The sequence below is a fragment of the Bos mutus genome, chromosome 18 (assembly GCF_027580195.1).
Source record: "Bos mutus isolate GX-2022 chromosome 18, NWIPB_WYAK_1.1, whole genome shotgun sequence".
NCBI lineage: Eukaryota > Metazoa > Chordata > Mammalia > Artiodactyla > Bovidae > Bos > Bos mutus.
This window is the reverse complement of record NC_091634.1, coordinates 14,494,710-14,516,348: the sequence shown is the minus strand read 5'-3', so window position 1 is coordinate 14,516,348 and position 21,639 is coordinate 14,494,710. Positions and strand designations below refer to the sequence as shown.

Sequence of the window (21,639 nt, the reverse complement as noted above, 5' to 3'; positions counted from 1 at the left end):
CAGGCTCCTCTGTCCATGGAATTCTCCAGGCAAGAATACTGGAGTGGGTTGCCATGATCTTTTCCAGGGGCTCTTCCCAACCCAGGGATTGAACCCGTGTTTCTTATGTCTCCTGCATAGGCAGGTGGGTTCTTTACCACTAAGAAATGATATATCCTATAAAGAAAAAATAAAGTGAAGATGGGGGATACAGACAGTTATTGCCTTGGTGGTCAGGGAGGCCCCATGGAGGAGGCTGGCATTTAAATAGCCCTGAAGGTGAGGGAGTCCTGGGGATGTCTGTAGGAAGAGCATTCCAGGTAAAAAGGACAGTCGTGCAAGGCCCTGAGGGAGGAGCATGTCTGGTAAATCTGAGGGATGTCAAGGGAGCTGGAGAGGGGGAGGAGCAAGAGCAGGAGGGTGCTTAGGAGATAGAAAGGTGAAAGAAGGGGTAAAGGTGACAGGGAAGATCTCTGGGACCTTGCAAGCCATTGCATGGACTTTGCTGTTCACCCTGAGTGACATGAAGCTACAGGAAGTCTCCAACATGGCAGCTTGGAGCTTCTATGTCACAGCAGATGTGACCTGACTCAGTTATTCACAGGTTCCCTTTGGCTGCCTGTGGGGACAGATCCTGGTGGGCTGGTGGAGGCGGCAGGGGGGAGGCTTGGAGACAGGGAGGAGGCTGCTAGAATGGTCCAGGGGAGACAGTGGTGCACAGGACCAGGGTGAGAGGAGCAGAGGCCAGGAGAAGTGGGCAAGATAATGGTCAAGTTCAATTTAGGTATGAAAGTGAAAGTCTCAGCTGCTTAGTTGTAAAGTCATTATCCCACCTTCTTTATCCTAAGAGGTGGTGGTGGTTTAGTCACTGAGTTGTGTCTAACTCTTTGTGACCCAATGGACTGTAGCCCACCAGGCTCCTCTGTCCATGGGATTTCCCAGGCAAGAATACTGAAGTGGGTTGCCATTCCCTTCTCCAGGGGATCTTCCTGACCCAGGGATCAAACCCAGTCTCCCAAATTGCAGGCAGATTCTTTACCATCTAAAGCACCAGGGAAGCTCAATTTAAATAAGGAGTACACCATAAAAAGAGTCAAGGTTATAACTCCATGGCTTTGGTCTGAACAATTTTTAATATTAAGATCAATAACTGCTGCCCCCTCCTCACCCAGTACCCAGCCATGGAGTAGACAGGACTATGGAGGAACCAGATTAAGGGTAGACTTCCCCCTAAGAATCAGGTTCTGGCTCTTTTTCTCCTCCGAGTCTCTACTTCCAGTCTATTCTCACTCCCAGTAGAACTATCTAGAAACTACTGGAGATCAGGACAGAGTTGGGAAGAGAGTAAACCTGGAAAAATAATATGAACAACAGCTACAAAAGCAAGAGCAGTAATAACTAGTAACAGGTTAAGTGGTTAAAAGCATGGACTTTGGAATCATCTGAATTTGAGTCCTGGCACCACTATGCAACTCACTCTGTGATTCATCCTTTCTGCACCTCAGTTTTCTCTTCCATAAAATGGAGATAAAATACCTAGCCTAGTACCACATATGAAATGCACTAGGTGGCATACGATATCTTAGTTTCCAAATTAGAGATTAGACAAGTGTTCCCTCCAGTAGAAGGGTGGAGGCTTAACCACTGGACAGCCAGGGAAGTCTCTCTGTTAGTCATTTTTAATTGAGTACCCCTTAGATGTTTGTTAAGCACTTACATACAGGACTAATCCTCACAAACAACTGTAAGAGATAAGCGTTATTACACTTATTACACAGATGTCAAGCAACTTAGCAGGAACACAACGATGGTGAATGGTGGAATCAAATACCTAACCTTTGCCTGTGGACCAAATTGCACTGGTAGAGTGCAGTCTCTTAATCACCATGGTATATTGCCCTTGCTCCCTCTCTGAAAGGCTTAGGGAGGCAGAGGGGTGAAGGTGCAACGGGCGCACTGTGATCGATGAAGACTAACTCGGCTGTGTGTGTGCGTAACTGGGATTCCTGGTCCCTGACAGAATTCCAGCTCTAAATAGGAAAGGAGGAAACGGGTTTCTGGACTTAGAGTGGAGTTGGGAGAACAATATTTGGTATGGGATGCTTTAAGAGCAGAGGGCATTTGGGGGAGTTGGAGGAAAAGCTGCTTCTATGTCGCAGCACGAGCGACACCGCTGGTCTGTCGCGACAGCCGGGATCCAAAACGCCTGCTCTGGATTTTTACAAAGCCAGGTGGGTTTTCCAGCACCCTGACTGGTTACCCGAAAGGACGCGCTCTAGTATTCGGCTAAGGCGGCGAACTTGAGGGAGGATTCTACCTCCTTCTACACCAATTGGAATGACGAAGGCCCTTAGCGAGAAGAGGCTGATTGGTCAGTTAAAGGGGCCGCGCGCACGCCGCTCCTGGGGCGGAGCCTCCCACCGACCGGCAGGGGGCGCGCGCCTGAAGAAGAGGCGACACTCTCATGGAGGGGGCGGAGGCCGAGGAGCAGGAGTGGGCCGCAGTGGCCCAGGACCTGCTGGCCCTGGGGTAAGAGAAGCCGGGTGTGGCTGGGGGTGCAGGAAGGGGCAGGTCTTCCCTCAGAAATTCCTATTAACCTCTCCCACCCGCTCCCGCTCTCTCGACCGCGCCGCAGGTATGAGGGTTGCCCGGGGGCAGCGTCGCCGGGCACCTCGTGCCCAGACTTCAGGGCGCTGTGCGCGCGGCTGGCGGCGGAGCTGGCGACTCTGGGTGCTCTGGAGCGGGAGCGAGAGGAGGGCACGGAGGCGTTGAGCGCCGGCGACGGTACGCATGGAGGGAGGTCGGGAGGTTTGGAGCCTTGGGTGCCGCCGCCACGCCCTGACCATCTCCCACCTCCAATAGGTCCCGGCGCTGAGGAGGAATTCCTGCGGCAGTTGGCCGGCCTGTTGCGGGAGTTGCACTGTCCGGACCGCGAGCTCTGCGGCGGGGACTGCGCGGCCTCACTGCGGGAGCCCGACGCGCGCCTGCGCCTGCTGCGTGAGCTGGGGGGCGGGGGGCCGGCCGGGAGGCGGAAGTGGGCGAGGCCACAGTCTCGAGGGGAGCGGGCTCCGTACGTTGAGGTGGAGCCAGGATTCCCCCCGCCTCCGGGGGGCGTGGTCATAACTTTGAGGCGTTCGAGCCGGGCGGGAGGCGGGTGGAGTAGAACTCTGGGGCGGGCTAAGGGCTCTGAGGTGGGCGGGGTTAGGATTCTGATGGAGGTTCTTGAAGCTCAGGTAGATCGAGTAACACGGAGTCAGACAGGGTGGTTCCGAAGTGAGCAGGGTTTGAATTCTGCAGCTGCTGCTGCTGCTAAGTCGCTTTCAGTCGTGTCCGACTCTGTGCGACTCCATTGAATTCTGCAGAAAGAGCTAGGTCTCGAAGTGGGTGGAGCTTATCCTGGTGGTGGAGTCAGGGCTCTAGGTGGGTGGAACTAGGAGGCGTAAGTTTCGAAGCCGCTTGAACTTTTCGACCCCGGTAGCGGGGGTGGCGGCCCTCCTTGATTGTACTGCTCCTTTTCCCTACTTTTAGGCTTTCTCTGCTCCGAGGTCCAGGCCGCCCGCCTCCTCCGCCTGCGCTCCCGTCTGGATCCCAACCCCGAGCCATCCTGTGGGGAGGAGGCAGAGGAGGGATCTGGCATGGTCCAGGAACTGATCCTTACTCTCCAAGCCCTGGGGCTGCCCAGACCCACGCGGGGGACCCCAGCCTGTCAGCTGCTTCAGGACTTGCATGCCAAGGTAGCCAGAATCCCCTCCACACCAGGGCCACCCCACCTTCCTCGTAGGGGGAGAGCCCCCTCTCCAAGAGGCTCCAGGAGGAGTGCCACCGCCTCCGATGTCTTCATCAGCAGAATTGTGACTGCCATTCTTGGTTCTATGGCCGGGGTCCTCAGGGTCATAGGGAACTGGGGTTCACGGAGGAGTCTATCCGATTTCAGCGAAGTTAACTCTAGCTTCCTCCTTCTCCCATCAGATCTCCGCGCTGCTGCCTTCCCTGCCCCCAGAGTCCCTGCAGCCCCTCCTCAACCACCCACTGGACGCACCCAGATGGGTAAGGTTGTGTATGGCTGTAAGTGAACAGGGTTCTCATCCAGAGATGGGAATGAGGGCGACCCCTGGCGTGACTGAGACCTTTTCCCCCAGGAAGCGTTGGCGTCTCTGTCCCAAAGCCTGCGGGATCAGTACGGCTGCCGCCGCTCCCTCCTCCTTAAGCGCCTTGACCTCACCACATCTGCTTTCCACTGGAGTGATCGGGCTGAGGTGTGGGCAGAAGACCTAGGCGGGAGCAGTTGTGGGAGCTGCGGCTGCAGCGGGGAGGAAGGGAGGGCCAGGAATACGACCCTCTTGCTGATTCTGAGACCTAGGTCATTTTAGAATCCTGTGAGGTTGGGGATGTGGAATCTCTGGGCCCCCAGGGCATTCTAGGATTTCCTGGTCTGAGCAGGAAGAGTATTTAGAGCAATACTCCTTATTAAAAGATGTGAGGGCCCTCCCTGGCAGCCCAGTGGTTAAGACTCTACACTTCCCTTGCAGAGGGCAGGGGTTTAATCCCTGGTTGGGGAGCTAGAATCCCTCGTGCTGCATGCTGCGTGGCATGCCTCCTTCCAAAAAAAACATACATAAAAGATGTGGGAAGCACACAACATTGTAAGTCAACTGTACTTTGATAAACAAAATCGTAATGAAATATTAAAGAAAAAAAGATGTGGGCCTGAGTAGGGAAGAGAGATGCTTTCAAGATTACAGGTCCCATCTGATGAGGGCTCATGGGCATGTTTTCCCACTACCTCGTAGGCCCAAGGAGAGGCCATGAAGGCAGTGCTGATCCCAATTCGAGAGGCTCTGACCTCAGAATCAGACATCTCCATCGCACACGTCCTGGCTGCCCGAGCCGATCTGTCTCGCCTTGTCCCAGCCACTAGCAAGACTGCCCGCCAAGGGACTTGCTGTGCTATCAACAAGGTGAGCACCTGGGGATGGGGAAGGGCGCTAAACACCCTTGGCCTTCAAACTGGCCTTTCAGCCGCCTCTGCCCTGGACGAGCTTGTCCTCTCCAGCCTGGGCTGCTGCTCTGGCCTTCTCCTTAGGTTCCTGGCCTCTGGACTCACCACCTCTATCCTTCCCTCTCCACATGGCATTTAGAAGGAAATTTCCAACTCAAAAATCTGACCATGTCCTTCCCCAGCTCAAAACCCTTCTATGGCTCCCCAGTGCCTTCAAAACAAAGTCCATCTGTTTACTGAGTCCTTGCCCACCTCTCCTGCTTTGGCTTAAAATCCTCCCCTATCACCGCAGTCTGTTGTTTTGGGTTTTAACCATTTTTAAAAGCAAAACTACCCTCTGTTCAAATGATTAGTTTCAAATTTAGCCTCATAGATCTCTGTTTAAACAGTCTTATATGACCTGGGCGTCCTAGCTGGCGCTAGTGGTAAAGAACCTGCCTGCCAATGCAGGAGACATAAGAGACACAGGTTCAGTTCCTGGGTCAGGAAGATCTCCTGGAGGAGTGCATGGCAACCCACTCCAGTATTCTTGCCTGGAGAATTCCATGGGCAGAGGAGCCTGGCGGGCTACAGTCCACGGGGTCACAGAATCGGACCTGACTGAAACGACTGAGCACACATATGATTCTTAGGGCATAAAATCTAGCACAGCAAAAAGTGAAGCAAAATTTTAAGTGAGGGAAAAAAACCAAAACACTGATTTGCTGGAAATGTTATACAAAGCCCAACTATGAAACAGACAAAAGGTGGAGTGCCCTCATTCATATTGCTGGGGATGTGGACCTCTATCATCACCCTCCCCTGTATTCCTCTTCTGCTGAAGCCCCTTGACTGAAAGCTCCAGGACTGTTTCTCCCACCATGCAGTCCCCACCACTGTACCACGCAGCATGCAGGATCTTGGTTCTCCGACCAGGGGTTGAACTTGTGCCCCCTTCATTGGGAGTGTGGAGTCTTAACTACTGGACTACCAGGGAAGTCCCCAAATCTGCCCTTCCCTTCCTGTTCTCTTGGGTCTCTGGTCCCCTTGTCCAAGATATTTTTCTTCTCTCAAACTCAAGTCTAATCATCTCTCAGGTGCTTATGGGCAGCGTTCCAGACCGGGGGGGCCGCCCAAATGAGCTGGAGGCTCCCATGCCCAGCTGGCAGAGCAGAAGAGAGGACGGAGGTGGGCGGAAGGCAGGCCGCCAGTGCTGGGGCCGGAAGAAGAAGAAGAAGTAAAGGGGACTGATGATTGCGGGGAGGGTTCCTTCATGCGATGCTAATCTCTGAGGAGTCACTCTGAGGGTTTCTCTTGGCACCTGGCATCCCAGCCCCATATCCCGTTCCTGAGGCTCCAAAGTCCTCCCCGCATCTGCCATTCAACACCAAGGACCGTATTCTCTGGAAAATAAATGTGATTTATTACAGCCCTAGGACCTGTCTCTGTGGGGGCCAGGGCAGGGGTGCTGAGGTTTGAGGTGAGATTGGAGGTCTCTGTCCCCTGGGTCTGAACAGGCAGGCCCCTGCTGCTCTGACCCTTCAAGTCCCGTTCTCTTCAGCAACAACCTTTGCTCCTGTGGGCATGGGGCAGGAGATAGGCAGGCATTGGACAAACATCCGTCAGTAAGTACTGTGTGCCAGCCCTGTTCTAGGCATTGGGGATACAGATAATAAAACTCCCTGGTCTCCTGGGGCTACCTTTCAGGTGAGGGAGGGCAGACAAGAAAGTTTAGTTTGTCAGATGAGGAAAGGGCTTTGGAGAGAAATAAAGCAGGCAGGAGGCCAGGATCGGGGGACTATGGGGGGATTGCAGCTTTGTGTGATCCGGGGAGGCCTCACTAAGGTGATACTTGAGCTAAACCCCAGAAAGGGAGCCACGTGGACCCCCTTCCCGGCAGAGTGTCCTGTGCAAAGGTCCTGAGCTAGGAGTGTTTGGGGGCATGATCAGGGACCACTGGGGCCAGTGTAGCTGAAGCAGGATGAATGACGGGGTGAGTGCCGGGAGGGGAGGCTGGAGAGGTGACGGGCAGACCATGTGGGGTGGGGCGCAGTGAGGATTCTGGTTTCCCTGAGTGAGATGGAGCCACAGGAGGGCTCTGAGCAGAGGAGGGGTTTGATCTGACTTGGGTTTCAGAGGTTCCCTCCCTGTTCCACCCTTTCTCTGGCCTTCTCTCCCATCTGAGTTTGGAGCTCTACCCCCTGTCCCCTCTGGCTCCTGACCCATACTGACATCAGTGCAGTATATTGGTCAGTAGCTTCCATGTGAGAGGCAGACAAACTGGGTATGAGTCCTGACTCTTAACACTCAGGAGTTCTGCCCCCTTTGGTGAGCAGTTTGACCTCACTGAGCCTGTTTCTTCATCTGTAAAATGGGAATTTAAGGACTTGGCAAGATGATGATGTGGTTTAGTCACTCAGTCATGTCCAACTCTTTGTGACCCCATGGACTATAACCTGCCAAGCTTTCCTGTCTGTGGAATTCTCCAGGCAAGAATACTGGAGTGGGTTGCCATTCCCTTCATCCAGGGGATCTTCCCAACCCAGGGATCCAACCTGAGTCTCCTGCATTGGCAGGTAGATTCTTGACCACTGAGCCACCTGGGCTAGGTCTAAACGTATCCAACACAGAGCTGCACGGATATCACATGCAAGAGAAGGGAATACGATTAACAGCCACTCTGATGCAAAAGAAGAAAATAACTTTCTTTTGGGGTAAGAGATGACAGAAGCTTCAACAAAGGCAGTGTGGATGGGAAGGAAACGGAAGAAGAGAACTTGAGACTGACTCTGGAGGATGAAGTAGGGACGAGACGAGACCAAGGCAACATCTAAGAGTTCAGCTTGGAGGACTCGGTGGGTGGTGAGGCCTTCGCTGGCAGAGGGACCTGGAAGGAGGAAGACATGGGGTGACGTGGGGAGTGTACAGTGTTCAGGTTCACTGCGGGGAGAGCCTCTCCCCAATGTGTCAAAGCAAAGTTTCCTTAGCTCATTCTGAGAGGTCACCCTTTTGATGAGTGGAATTTACTCCAATATTTATTAATAGTATCTGATCTATTTGGCCTTATTCTTGACATCTTATAGTTTTCTTTCTGTTTTTATTCCTAAACTCACTTTTTCTTTTGTACTAGGGGTCACCCCTTCCCCTCCCTGCCAACATACTGAAATTGCTGTCAACATTAAATATTAACCCATATCTACACCCTCCTGCCCAAGCACTTGAGGAGTTTTGCCTCGTTTCACTTTTCCTTTGCTTCCCCATGTCTATCTGGGTTCCTCCAGGCAACCAGGCTGGTCTCCCCGTATCCAGTTGGGGGTAGGGGGCAGTTCCTCCTCACCGTCTCTGGTTCCCAGGAGGGGTGTGGGGACTCTGTCTGGGTCCAAGCATGGCGAACGTGGCACCCAGTCTCAGGTTCCAGGGATAGCGTGTAGGAGAGATTGTCCTCGGAGCCTGTGTGCAGGGGCGCAGGTGGGAGGGACGTAGGTATGATGGGAAAGGCCTCATGACCTCGGAATGAATCCCCATCCGTCCACCAGGCCCCCCTTCCCAGGACTGCCACACCCTGGGTCTTACCACAGCTGGCCTGGGGAACTGGAGTGGGTGGGACAGGGGCTTCTGGGGTACTCGCATCGCCCTTGGCCCCTGGCCTCTTCTTACACTCCACCTTCACTTGGTCTCTGCAGTGTCTGTGGCAACACAGCCCACAGTCTGGGGGAAATTCAGAGGTTAGTGCCAGAGGCCCAGTCCATGTCCCCCATTCTTCCAGCTTGGAGGTCCTAGATCCCCTTTCTCTACTGATGCTCCACTCACCCCGACAGCGGTAGCCTTGCTTGGTGACACCCCAAAGCTGGGAAGAGAGAGCAGAACAGGTTACCTAGGCTAGGAGAGGGAGAGCTGTGATTGGGGTAGGGACAGGGGCTGTCTGCAGGAAACCATCCAGGTTTTGGAAGTGCCCAAGGCTAGAGGCCTATGTGGAGTCTGGGAGACTCAAGGAATTTGGAGATTTGTCTCAAGTTTGGAGAGTCACCTATGATATGAGAATCGGACAAAATCCAGAGTTAATAAAACATACATTCTATGGGCAAGGGTTGCGTCTGTTCTGTTTCCGCCTGTCCCCCTCCACCCCCGCCCACAGCCTATAACTGCGCCTAGCGCCCTGGAGGTGCTCAGTGTCTATTCAGTGAATTAAAAAAGTGAATTTGGAAAGCAATCCAAGGTTTGCAAATCGGTCTGGGTTTGGGAGTGAGAGATCTGTCCGTTCCACAGATTGGAGGACAGACTTCCAAATCCAACTGGTTTTGGAAATTGTACAGAGTTTGAATCATTCAGGGCCTAGAGACTTGGGAGCCTGATTCAGTTTGCAGATAACCTACCCATTCAGTCCAGTGCGTGGATGCTCAGTTGTATCTGACTCTTTTCGACCCCATGGACGGTAGCCCGCCAGACTTCTCTGTCTGTGGGATTTCCCAGGCAAGAATACTGGAGTGGGTTGCCATTTCCTCCTCCAGGGGATCTTCCCAACCCAGGGATCGACCTTGTGTCTCTGGTGACTCCTGCATTGGCAGGCGGATTCTTTACCACTGTGCCACCTGGAAAGCCCTTATTATCCAGGGTTTGGCAATTATCCAGGATGGAGACTGGGATTTGGGCATTGTCGAGACTTCAGCATTATCCAGGGTGTAGGGAACAGCCATTATTTAGGGTTTCTGTGAAGTGTTTGTTGTTGAGTCGCTCAGTTGTTTCTGACTTTGTGACCCCAGGAGCTGAACCACGCCAGGCTTCCCTGTGAAGTATGGGGACTATTTGAGGCTGGAGGATTTTCCTGAATATGGGCATTATCTGGGGCTTGGGGATTGTGAGCGCCACAGGGAAGGGTTGGCTTTCCCAGCCCAGGCTGTGAAGAGTTAGGGTGCTCCAGGAGGGGTCCCTCAGGGTGATGGTGGGCAGAATGCTCACGAAGCCACTGCAGCTGTTACAGAAGGTGGGCTTGCGGAAGGTGACCTCCTGGAAGGTGTGCAGGAAGGCCAGGCCCAGCTTGGAGCAAATGGCACTGGCCCGGAGCAGGTATCCTGTCAGCTCCTCACGGCTGAAGGAGCCGCTCCTGGGGGAGAGACTGCACTTTAGCAGGCCTGGCCCTGTTCTCCCAGACCCAGGAGCCCTGGCTACCCCATGTCCTCATCTTAAGGGAACCCAGGAGTCGGGAGGACCTACCCCTGGCAGGGGGGTGGGTGAAGCCCATGGCAGGCGAAGGGGAAGTTGCCTGAGAGTCGCTCAAAGTCCTCCTGAGAGATAGTGCCGCGGCCGTCAGGGTCATAGTTCTTGAACACAGACTTGGGAGGAGCATGGGAAGGGGAGAGTAAGGTCAGATTAGGGTCCCCACCATTATCTTATTTTTTTAATCTTCTGTCCACACCCCATGGCATGTCAATCTTAGTTCCTTGACCAGGGGTTGAACCCACGCCCTCTGCATTGGCAGTGTGGAGTTGTGACCTCTGGACCACCATGAAAGTGCCCGGGGTCCCCACAGTCTTAGATCCCTCCTCCGGCTCAGGGCACCTCCTCACCTCCACCAGCTGCTCCACGTGCCGACCCAGAGTGACCGTGTCAGGCTTAGGTGTCACACCAGGGGCCCACTCCACCACCAGGGGCGCCTTGAAGGGCGAGGGTGGCTGGGGCAGGGACAGAGGGGCACAGTTAGGCAGGGCAGAGGCTTGGGCTGGAGGTCAGAGGTCAGGGCTGGGGTCTCACCAGACTCTTGGGACAGCGGGGCTCCCGGGCGTAGGAAAGCTCATAGATCTCGTCCTCCGTGTAGAAGAGATCCAGGGAAAGCTGGGGATGGGCAGGATGTTAAGGACCATTCTTGTCTCCATCCTCCCCCTGCAAGCTAGGACTGCCCAGACCCCCAGTCTCCTCCTCTTTCCAAAACCCCTCTCTCCATGGTCCTCTCTCCCACTGAGCCCCCATTCACTCTCCATACTGCCGGCCTCCTAGTCCAGAAACACCATCTTCTCATTGAGGTGTTTTTTGTGTGTTGGTTTTTTTGATCCTATTTAGAAGTGCAAACCTCTATCACTTTCCATTATCTGTTTCTGCTGTAATTTTCTCTATAGCACCTATTTTCTAAAAGACCATACGATTTACTTATTTACTTTTTTCACTGGCTCTCTCCCCCACAAGGAAGTCAGCCCCACAAGACAGCAATTTTTTTTTTCCTGATGTGCACACTGCTGTGAGCCTAAGTGCCTAAAGTAATGCCTGGCTCACAGCCGGTGCGCAATAAATATTTGGGCTGATGGCCTCAGAGCCAGCAAAGCATGGCAGCTTAGGCACCAATCATCAGAGGGCAGGACCAGCTTCAGAGGCAGGCCCCACACATAGAAGGGCCTTTGGTTCATTTAAAGCCCTGCTGTCACCCTCTTGAAATTCTCAATAATTTCAAACAAGGAGCCCCACATCTTCAATTTCCTGGTGGTCCTGACTTAGGATCTGAAAGTCAACTTTTCAGTCTTTGACTACATGGTCCTTGAAATCCCAGTCTCTGTCAATTTATTGCTCTTTAGAAAGAAATCCTCTATCTTCCTATCTATGTAAAATAAAATATAGCCAGGACTGCACATTTGCAGTCTTGGGACATAGTGTGATGGTTAACATATGTTAACACTCATGTTCTGAAGCTGGCCTGCTGTGGGACAGGGGGCAAATGACCTCACCTCTGTGGGCCTCAGTTTCCCAGTCTGTAAATGGGCAAATAAGGGTCCCTTCCTTGTAGGCGTGTGAGGATGGAATGAAGTGCTCTGTTTAACATGGAGACTATTTAACATGGTGTCTGGCACACAGAAAATGATTAATAACATTATCTTTTTGCTTAGATTCCTGAATATGTTATAGCTTGGAATTTTGATCTGTTGGTGTGAGAAGCTCAGAACCTTGAAGTTTAGGAGAACGAAAGCCCAAAGCAATTCTGGAGCTAAGATCAATGGATATTTGAGTTCCTTGGTGAATTGGGGGAAAAACGTATTTTTAAAAATTTATTTATTTGGCTGTGCCAGGTCTTAGTTGTGGCATGTGGGATCTTTAGTTGTGGCGTGCAAACTCTTAGTTGCAGCATATGGGATCTAGTTCCCTGACCAGGGATCGAACCTGAGCCGTCCTGCATTGGGAACTTGGAGTCTTAGCCACTGAACCATCAGGCAAGTCCCTCAAAATGCATTACTTATATAGAGCTCATTGTGTTCCAGATACTACTTTAAGTACTCTGTGTGAACTGTATGAGTGATATTTACATGAATTATATTATTGATTCTTTTCAACCACTCTCTGAAGTACATCCTATTAGTATTCCCATTTTGCAGTTAAGGAAACAGGCTGAGGAGTTAAGTGACTTGCCTGAGATCACAGGAAAAAACAAGAACAAAACTTACAAGCTCTGGCTTCAAAACCCATGCATTCCAGGGCTATTCTACTATTCTGTCCTGATCCTCATCTATCAGGACCCTAAATCTCAGGGCCCTACAGGCGCAGTCTCTGGGAGCTCAACTGGGGCAGCTCCGGGCAGCTCACCGTGAGCAGGTGCAGAAGGTCCTCACTGGCATTGCCCGGGGGGTGCTGTTGCTGCAGGGCTGCCAACTCCTGCAGCCGCAGGTAGAGGCTGTTGAGTTTGGGCAGGTGCAGACGGCCATCAGGCAACCTGTCAGGCTGCGCCTCGTTCAGGGCCACCAGATCCTTGAGGTGCACACCCAGGACAGGCAGCCGGAAGTCCATGCAGCCAGCCCAGGTACGGCGGTAACGGGCGTAGTTGTTGTGGGCTGCCAGGAGCTCTGTCAGCTCCAGCAGGGCCTGTGTGGGAGGGGCATGGAATGGGGGAGGCTGGTATTGTTCCCCCAGCTCCCTGAAGGGGAGTGCCCAGCAGTCTGTGGTGTGGCTTCGGATCCCCAGGGGCCCAGTGGAATTTTGGACCTCTCCCCAAGCCCTTCCTGTCCCACACTGGCTTCAGCACTATCCAGACTGCTCTTTTTCTTGGGTCCCCATCTCAGAAAGGCCCCACTATCTCCCATTCCCCAGCCCAGAGTGATTTTTGAGAAACCCAACTCTGATCATGGGTGCTGTCATCTTTCCTAACTCCCCAGTGCCCTCTAGATAAAGACCAGACACCTTAGCTGGGCTTGCAAAAGACTCAGCAGCATCCTCCCTGCCCCCCACCCTGGGGCATCTCTAGCCTAATATCCTGTCACGTCCTGACCTCAGCCACACACCTGACTCATGGATGACGTACTCTCCTTAAGACACTTTCTTAAGGGACACCCCAACCCATGCTCTCCCATGGGTAGCCCAAATGTTGGTATCCTTGGGGACATCATTTCACTCCCCACCTAGACTGCAAGTTCTCTGCTAGCATCTCTCATCTGTCTCCCTCCAGTGCTGCTCAGGACCAGACACTCAGGAGAGAGGTCAGCACCATGGGTGAAGAAGGAGGAAGAGTGACAGGGAGGACAAAGCCTGGGGGGCTGTCGGATTTGGAGGAGCAAGGTCTCCAGGTGGCTCCAGGGCTCCTGGGAAGGGGTGGAGGGGGTTGGGAAAAGTGTGGGGGTTCAGGGTAATTGATCACTGGAACTTTGAGGAGGGCAATAGGAGTTCACCTTGGTGCTGTCAGGGCTCAGGTGGGCGTGGGAGTCCTTGAGTCTGGAGATGGCACTATGACAGAGGCCGCCGGTGACTGCCATCAGCGTGTTGAAATTGTGCAACTGGAGGAGCTTCTAAGGAGGGAAGGTGATGCAGAAGTGGCGGGTACCACATGGAGGACAGGTAAATTGGGGGTTCAAGTGACAGCATCCCCCCAGCTGAGATGAAGTCTTAAGCATGCGTGGGGGGTTGCCGTGTAGGCATCAGATAGGTGAGATGTGTCAGGCAGGAGTGGGCCGCAAGCAGGTATGTGGGCATTATCAGGGGGTCATGCAGATGATAGACTAATGTGAACTCAGATGAAAGTGGGGGGAGTCAGGCGAGTATGGGGAGTTGGACCAGTTTGGGGACTCAACAGGTCTGTGTCAGGTGTGAAGGATTCAGAGAGAGGTTAGGGTGTCAGGCAACTAGGCGGTCTCTGCCCTGGGAGTCAGACAGGTGAGAAGGGGCAAGAAGGCCCGTGCTCTGGGCAGGAGTTAGGGGCCGGGCAGAAGTAAATGGGGCTAGAGTGATACGGAGGGGTCAGGTAGATATGAGAGGCAGGTGCGGGGTCAGCCAGTCACCAGGAACAATAGCCTCACCCTCCCCTTTTTCAAGTTTAAGAGCGGAGGTCGCTGGGGGGAGAAGGTGGGGCCAGGGAAGAGTAAGATGCTCAGACTGAGGAGACCGCAGGTAGAGGCCAGAACCTCTAAGTCTAGTGGGCCAAGGAGGGGAAGCAAGGCGAGGAAAGACGCCAGAGGAAGGGCGTGGTCTGCGAGGAAGTACGCAAGGGGGCGTGGCCACGCTGGGGGAAGGAGGGCTTCCCTTTTCTCCAGAAGGGAGGGAACCTAGGAGGAGGGGGGAGGGGAGAAAGGGGGTAGGGGGAGGAGGGAACGGCGGGGCCTAGGGAGACCTCAAGTGGTGGGGCCGGATGCTGTCACTGTCCTGAAGGGGCAGCTGGGGCCTAGGGACCGGGGCAGGGGATGACGCAAAGGTGGAGGCACGAAAGAGCCTCCTCTTCCGTTGCCCTGGCGACAGAATATTTGGGCATAGGGCTTGGCTGTCGTCACCTGCCACCTCTGGGACCAAGGAGTGGGGCCATGGCGGGTTTGCGTGGTGAAATCAAGGCCAGAGAAGAAGTGCCATCACAGTCCTGAGTTAGAACGATGGGACTGAGGCCTCTGGGGCATGGCCAGGGTGGGACGAGATGCGGCAGGGCGGGGCCAGGAGATGGTGACGTCACAGCCCGAGAGCCCCGCGGGGCAGGTGTTCAGAAGGCGGGCCTCACCTGTGCCACTTGGATGAACTTGTCCAGCACCTGTGCTCGCTGTGCAGGCCCGGGACGGCTCAGCACCATGACCTGCACCCAGCGGGACACGCTGTTGCTGAGACCTACAGATCCCTCCAGGGTCGGGCAGCCCCGCACAGAGCCCTGCAAAACGTAGTCCCGCAGGTCCTGGGGCTGGGGGAGAGGTGGGCGTCAGGGTGGGCCCTGGAAACCTCAGGCCCTAACCCTCACACTCCCATCCCCCAAGCAGTCACGACCTCCGATATCCTAGCCAGGCCATCACATGTCCCTGACGTCACCATGGCCCCCTTTCATCTGAGGAGAAACGTTTAAAGAAAGCTGGGCACTATTCTGAGCCCTTTGTCACAACCTTACAGCAAGTTGATGAATAGAATACTATATGATTCCCATTTTACAGATGAGGTCATTGAGGCACAGAGAGGCTAAGTAATTTGCCCTGGGTCACACAGGCCCAAGTCACAGTGGGAACTCAGTCTATTGCCCTTAACGGTATACCTGACTTGTGTACAGAAGAGGATACAGAACTAACTGCTATTTGTTCTGCACAAGGGGTCAACATTACATACCCACATCCACTGCAGTGTACGGTCAGGAAATTTTCACATTAAGGAACCAGATCCCCACCTACCCTCAAAATAATGTCAAGATGGCAATAACTAAATACATATATAGTTTGAAAGTGAAGTCGCTCAGTCATGTCCAACTCATAGTTTGAAGCATTTTAAATAATCATTTGAGTAGGTAAAATATGTCAAACTATGCCAATTTCATATGGTTCAACTGTATGGCATTTACTCTGCCTCAGGCACTGATCCTATGAAAATGAGTGTTAGTCACTCAGTTGTGTCCGACTCTTTGCGACTCCATGGACTGTAGCCCACCAGGCTCCTCTGCCTATGGGATTCTACAGGCAAGAATACTGGATTGTGGTTCCCTTCACCAGGGGAAATTCCCTACCCAGGGATCGAACCCAGGTCTCCTGCATTGCAGGTGGATTCTTTATCATTTGAGCCACCAGGTACCTATGAGACAGGAATTAAGCCCCCCTTTTACAGAAAACAGGCCAAAGCACAGTGTATTTAAATGCTTCTCAAATAAATGAACAATTAATAAAAATATTTTGAGCACTTACTATGTGCCAGGCACTGTGACAAGCCTTTTAAAAATATTCATTTATTTGGCTGCACTGGTTCTTAGTTGCAGCATGTGAGATCTAGTTTCCTGACCAAGGATCAAACCTGAGCCCCCTGAACTGAGAGCAGAGTCTTAGCCACTGGACCACCAGAGAAGTCCCCTGTGATGAGCATTTTTAAATGGACATATTGATTTAATTTCCCCAAAGAGCCAATGAAATATTATGAGTTCCTTTTTTACACATGAGAAAACTGAGTCCCATAGAGGTTGAGAAACTAATTCAAAGTCACACAAGTAGGAAGGGGCTGATGGGATTTGAACCCTGGGGGCTCCGTATTGAGCCAGCTTAACTCATTTTCCGGTACCTGCTAGCACCCAAGTTTGACAGTTTGGGTCCTCTCAGTCCTTCCTGGCCCCAGCCAGGCCCTGCTCCACCCTAAGCCATCCCTAGCTGGGAGAAGAGGGGTCCTTACTGTGATAGCCTGGAAGGACCGGAACTCCAGGTAAGTGAGGTGCTCTGCCAGCTCCCCAGTCTCCAGATGGTCGAAAAGCAAGGACACTTTGCGCTTCTTGCCCAGGCCTGGGCTGCTCATGGGATGTGGGGGGCCTGGGCCACCCGGGCTAAGCCTGGGGGGAAAGAGAGGCAGCGTATTAGAGGGACTCAGGGTGGGAGGTGTTGGGGTGTGGGTGGGGAGGGAAAGGGGCTGACTCACCGACTGGAGAAGTCTCCTAGGCTCTGCTGGACTGAGTTACCCTCCTGCTCCACAGTGGCCCAGAAGCGGCCTATAACCTCTTCTAACTGGGGGTCCTGGTGCATCGTCTCAGGGTGTTGGGCCAGCCAGTACCTGTGGGGTGGTTTAGAGGCGGTGGGATGGAGCTGGGGGGAGGGACGCAGGTCTCTGAAAGCGGTCTCAGGCTGAGGGATCTCTAGGTGCTGGGCTTGGGGTGGTGACTCTAAATATGTACAGGGGGGTCTCTGGAAGGCCAGGGTTCAGAGAGGCACCAGGCTGGGAGGAGCTCTGGGAGTAGGACTGGGGGCCTCTTAGTACAGGCTGAGGGATCTATGGAGGATAGACTGGGCAATCTCTGGGAAGTGGTTAGGAAGCAAAATAGTCAGGGTGGGTCTCAGGGACTAGGTTGGGGGCTTATGGGATGAGATTTTGGGGTAACAGGGTGAGCAGAGTCTTAGAAGCTAGGTGAGTATATGGGAGGTTTTAGGAATTTCAGGAATCTGAGCTGGAGGTCTTGGGGTACCAGATGGGAAAGGGTCCATAGGATCTGGTCAGGGGTCTCTAAGAGGTGAGGGTTCTCAGGAGAACTGGGAGGTTTTAGGAAAGAAGCCATGGGCTTCTCAGAAGTGGGATGTAGGGGAGTAGGACTGCATAGTCTCTGGGAAGTGTTTTTTTTTGGGGGGGTGGCAGCAGGGTGAAGATCCTGGGTCATCATGGGCGTAGAGTCTTGGCCCAGGCCTACCTGACCAGGTGACAGATCTGCAGCCGTCTCAGCTCCTGCGTGCTCCCTGTGGCCTCCTGGTACTTGAGTTCCGGTCAAGGCTCGGTCATCCAGCATCTCACACCTGACTGCTCACCCCGTCCCCACAGGTTCTCACGTCTCTGTCCTCCGCCCTCTACCCACTGCTTATGGCCCCAGGAGGATATAAGGTCAGCAGGCGGGCAGCAAAGTGGGCAGAAGGCAGCACCCAGCTGTGCATGGCAAGTACCATGTTGAGAACGTGGTCCCCGCGGCGCAGGCTGCCAGCTGAGTCTGCAGGCAGGAGAAGGGGACTCTGGGTTAGAATGGCCCCTGTTGGACAGCCTGGTTCAAACCCCAGTTCTACCAGTGACTCGTGTGTGAGCTCGGGCACACAACCTGGCCTCCTTGTGCTCCAGTTTCCTCATCTGGACTGTGCATGGACCAACATTGTGCCTGGCAAGTCATGCTGAAGATGGAAATAAGAGTCAGAACCCCATCCCACCCCTGCCCGCCAACCTGCCGCCCCATCCATGCAGGTCAGGAAAACGAAACACAGGTATCTCTTGTGTTCCTACTATAGTGATTGAGATTCATTCCACATACTCCTGCTTCTGTTTCTATACCCCTCAAACTGAGCCCGGAGAGAGGTGGGTGCTTGGCCCAAGCTCAGACTTGGGGGAGGCTGGCCAGGGAAGGGGAAGACTCACCAAAGGACTGAATGCATTTCTCCAGCAGCTCATCTTCACTGCAGCCACCCTCGTTCAGCATGCCCAGAGCCATGGAAGCCATGACCTTGCTGATTTCCCGGGGGCTGGGGCATGTCTTGTGGCGGCGGGCCTGTCGGGGCCGGCCCCGCCCCCCTGTCTTGACTGGGCATTCCTGGTGGGACTTCCTGTGGGAACATCCCCTGGGGATTCATGGGAGCCCCTTCCTTTAGACAGACCCCTAGCATTCTTCTTGTCCCCAAAGCCCCAAGGCATCCTGGGAGAAGCTTCCTAAAGGAAAGGGGCTGGCATTAGTCCTGACCTACATTGGATCCATAGGAGAAAACCCCAGTAGTCCAGATCATGGGAGCCATCTCCTACAGGTAAACTCCAAAGGAACCAGGGGGAAAACCCCTAAGGCTACCCTGATTGCCCCCCGAGGGAATCATGGGAGAAGACCTCCCAAGGACTAGTAAGGACCCACCAGGAATCATAAGAACTCTCCACCGGCCACTGCCCCTGAATTCCCCTTGACTATGTGGTCCCAAGACCTCATGGAAGAGACTTCCTGTTGGCAGACGGGTTACTCCAGACCTCCCAGAGAATCATGGAGAGAAGACCCCCAGAACTATTCTTGTCCTCCCTAGGGGGAATCATGGAAGGTTCTGCCTTCAGGGCCGCTCCTCAGAGTTCCTCTTTGCAGGGCTTCCCTGTTGGCTCAATGGATAAGAATCCACCTGCCAATGCAGGGGACTTGAATTTGATCCCTAGACTGGGAAGATTCCACATGCCATGGAGCAACTAAGCATGCACTGAGCCCATGCACAACTACTGAAGCCTGTGTGCCTACAGCCCGTGCTTTGCAACAAGAGAAGCCACTACAATGAGAAGCCCGAGCACCCCAATGAAGAATAGCCCCCTGATCACTGCAACTAGAGAAAGCCAATGCAAAAAAGCAATGAAGACCCAGAGCAGCTGAAAAATAAATAAAATTATTGAATTTTAAAAATTGGAAAAAAAAAAGACTAGAAAAAAGAATTCCCCTTTGCCTTCCAACACCCACCCCTCCTTCCCTGAGCCCTCAGGAGGGAAGCAGACCCCTGAGATTTCATTTCTCTCTTCTCCCCCTCTTCTTGATCCCCACTAAGATGACAGACCCCTCCCCCAAGCCAGCCTTTCAGCAGGACTGAGTCTCAGCTATGAGCCTGGGTCTCTAGATTTGGAGCCTGGAGAGAAGATACGGGTGCAACGTGGCCTCACCAGGGCTCTTCAGAGCTGGGTGCGGTCCCTCGGGCTGAGGCAGCTTCAAGAAGTTTAAAAATAGCCCTCACTCTGCCCTTCGCCTCTCTGAGGCTCCTGTTCTAGTTGGGGAACGAGGGTAATGGGGAGACAGGGGTGGTGAAGGAAGGAGGGAGCAGAATCCAGGCAGAAAGCCTTGACTTCCACAGGAGTCAGATAAAACTGGGTTGGAAGGACTTCCCTGGTGGACCAGCAGTTGTCTCCATGCTTCCACTGCCAGGGGCACAAGTTCAATCCCTGGTTAGGAAACTCACCTCCTGCTTGCCTCGAGGCCAAAAAAAAAAAAAAAACCCAAAAAAACTGGGTTGGAGAAATTTGTGCTGGCTGTGTAACTTTATGTAAATGACATCATTTCTCTGGACCTCAGTTTCCTCATGTGAAAAATGAGAGTCATCTTGGGACCTTCCCCAGGAATTTATTATGAACATTCAATGTCCTGCTCTTCAAAAGTGCTAAATAAGGGATTAAGTTTGCTGAGACTGTTAAGTGGCCAGGGGTGGGAAAGTTAGATTTGAGATGCAGAGAGAGAATGTGATGGAGCAAACTGAAAGCCAGGTTAGGGGGATGGGGATGAACAGAAATTGGGAAACCCCCATAACAAGGGCACTGCTATGACCCACTGTGTACTGGGCAGAGAGGTAAACACCTATCTATAGATCAGGAATTTTCAAAGGAGGTCCAATCCCAACAGCATTACCTGGGAACTTCACATAAATAGAAATTCTCAGCCCCCACCTCAGATCTACAACATCAGACACCTTGGAGGTGAGCCCAGAAGCCTGTGTTTTAGAAGACCTCGGTGGCTCTGATGTGTGCGCATGCTTGAGAGCCATAGGTCTAGGCTGTACCACTGAGGGCTTATGAGCCAGTCTGAGGAGGGACTATGACTCTGAAGAAGCAACTGAGGCACAGAGTGGGCAAGTCTGTGTGACTAGGGTCACACAGCGAGAGAATGAGGCAGCTAGGTCTCCACCACTAAACTCCTGGATATTATAGGGGAGGGGACCTTTTGCCATCAGAGACAAACCGGGGGAGGAAGGAGAAGCTGCCCAAGCTAGGGATGCAGCCACCATTGCCCCTGTGAGGACAGGAGGGCAAGCTTCTCCAGGTTATAGGAAGCCTTCTCTAGAACCTGCGGGCATAAGCAGCTGCTAGGCCCTTACCTTCCGACTGTCTGCCCCCGGGGGACAGCCAGGAGTTGCTTAGGCAGGGAAGCCGCCTTGCCCCTCGGCACACTCCCCTCCCCTAGGGTAGGGCCCTGCAGGAGTCTGGAGTTTCCAGTCCAGCGGGCAGCCAAGAAAACCCCCGGGAGGACAGAGACACCCAGCCTAGAGAGCCAGGATGATTGAGGGGCGTGAAGGGTGCGGGGGAGAACGGGATCAGAGCAGCTCGAATTCCAGCAGAGCAAGGATAAGACAGCCGCCCGAGCCAACAGACCCAGCCTGAGCTTTCTTTGGACACCCCGAAGCATCTTTCTACCTGGCGTCCCCTGCTTCTGCGGCGGCTGCGAAAGTAGCTGGACACCGTGCCCCCACCTCGTCAGAACCTCCCCGACCTTCCCCCTGCAGCCCGAGAGAGACTCAGGGGCTTACGGAGCTCCGGGTCTCCTTGGGGAGGGTCCTCTCACCTCTTGCTGTCTTTCCTGTTCATGCTTCCTGGCGGGGAAGGGGGGTCTTATAAGAGTGAGGCTCAGCTCCTCCCCCCTCACCACAGCTCCATCTTCTTAGCCCCTTGGGAGCTGGGGCCTCCTCGGCGCTTGGGAAGGAAAGAGGAACTGCCCCTCCCCACCCAGCCCCAGGCCAGGGGGAAGGAAGAGGCTGGGGAGAGACCAAAGGTCCCCCCTCCCCCCACTTGGGGATCCCTTCAGGCTGAGGTTTCCGGTGCTGCCGGCCCCCACCCCCAATCACCCGGCGGGCTCTCTCTATCTCCCCCATCTTTCGATCTCCAGACCCGTGATTCTCTGTTCTGTCACTGTCATGCTTCAATAAAAGCCCTTTTTAAAGAAAATGTGCCTAATATGACATATTTATGTACACACACTCAAAAGAAAAGTCTGTATTTCTGTAAGGACATACTTAACGTCTAACAGTGCACAGAAGTTTGAC

General features: G+C 53.6%; 2 protein-coding genes across 3 annotated transcripts; one reads left to right on the top strand and one right to left on the bottom strand.

Annotated features, from left to right (window-relative positions):
• Positions 1–1,614: 1,614 nt before the first annotated feature.
• On the top strand, positions 1,615–6,386 carry FAM98C (family with sequence similarity 98 member C). Of its 2 annotated transcripts, XM_005908251.3 has the most exons (8): positions 2,352–2,508; positions 2,615–2,763; positions 2,842–2,976; positions 3,508–3,713; positions 3,949–4,026; positions 4,119–4,235; positions 4,770–4,937; positions 6,055–6,386. In XM_005908251.3, exons 1-8 carry the CDS (start codon positions 2,444–2,446, stop codon positions 6,196–6,198), a joined length of 1,062 nt encoding a protein of 353 aa, XP_005908313.2. In that variant the 5' UTR covers positions 2,352–2,443; the 3' UTR covers positions 6,199–6,386. The 2 variants fall into 2 exon arrangements, with proteins under 2 accessions (XP_070243882.1, XP_005908313.2); XM_070387781.1 differs by lacking the exon at positions 4,119–4,235 and having other exon boundaries at positions 1,615–2,508.
• A 1,250-nt stretch (positions 6,387–7,636) lies between these two features.
• Positions 7,637–21,315, bottom strand: RASGRP4 (RAS guanyl releasing protein 4). The gene is made up of 17 exons (XM_070387772.1): positions 21,162–21,315; positions 18,239–18,423; positions 17,717–17,822; positions 17,532–17,594; positions 16,772–16,903; positions 16,532–16,685; positions 14,904–15,077; positions 13,594–13,710; positions 12,518–12,793; positions 10,706–10,786; positions 10,522–10,626; positions 10,169–10,287; positions 9,914–10,058; positions 8,768–8,804; positions 8,531–8,665; positions 8,295–8,407; positions 7,637–7,844 (listed from the first exon to the last, which is right to left on the bottom strand). The coding sequence occupies exons 1-17, from the start codon at positions 21,182–21,184 to the stop codon at positions 7,788–7,790; spliced, it is 2,022 nt and encodes a 673-aa protein (XP_070243873.1). The 5' UTR covers positions 21,185–21,315; the 3' UTR covers positions 7,637–7,787.
• Positions 21,316–21,639: the final 324 nt, after the last annotated feature.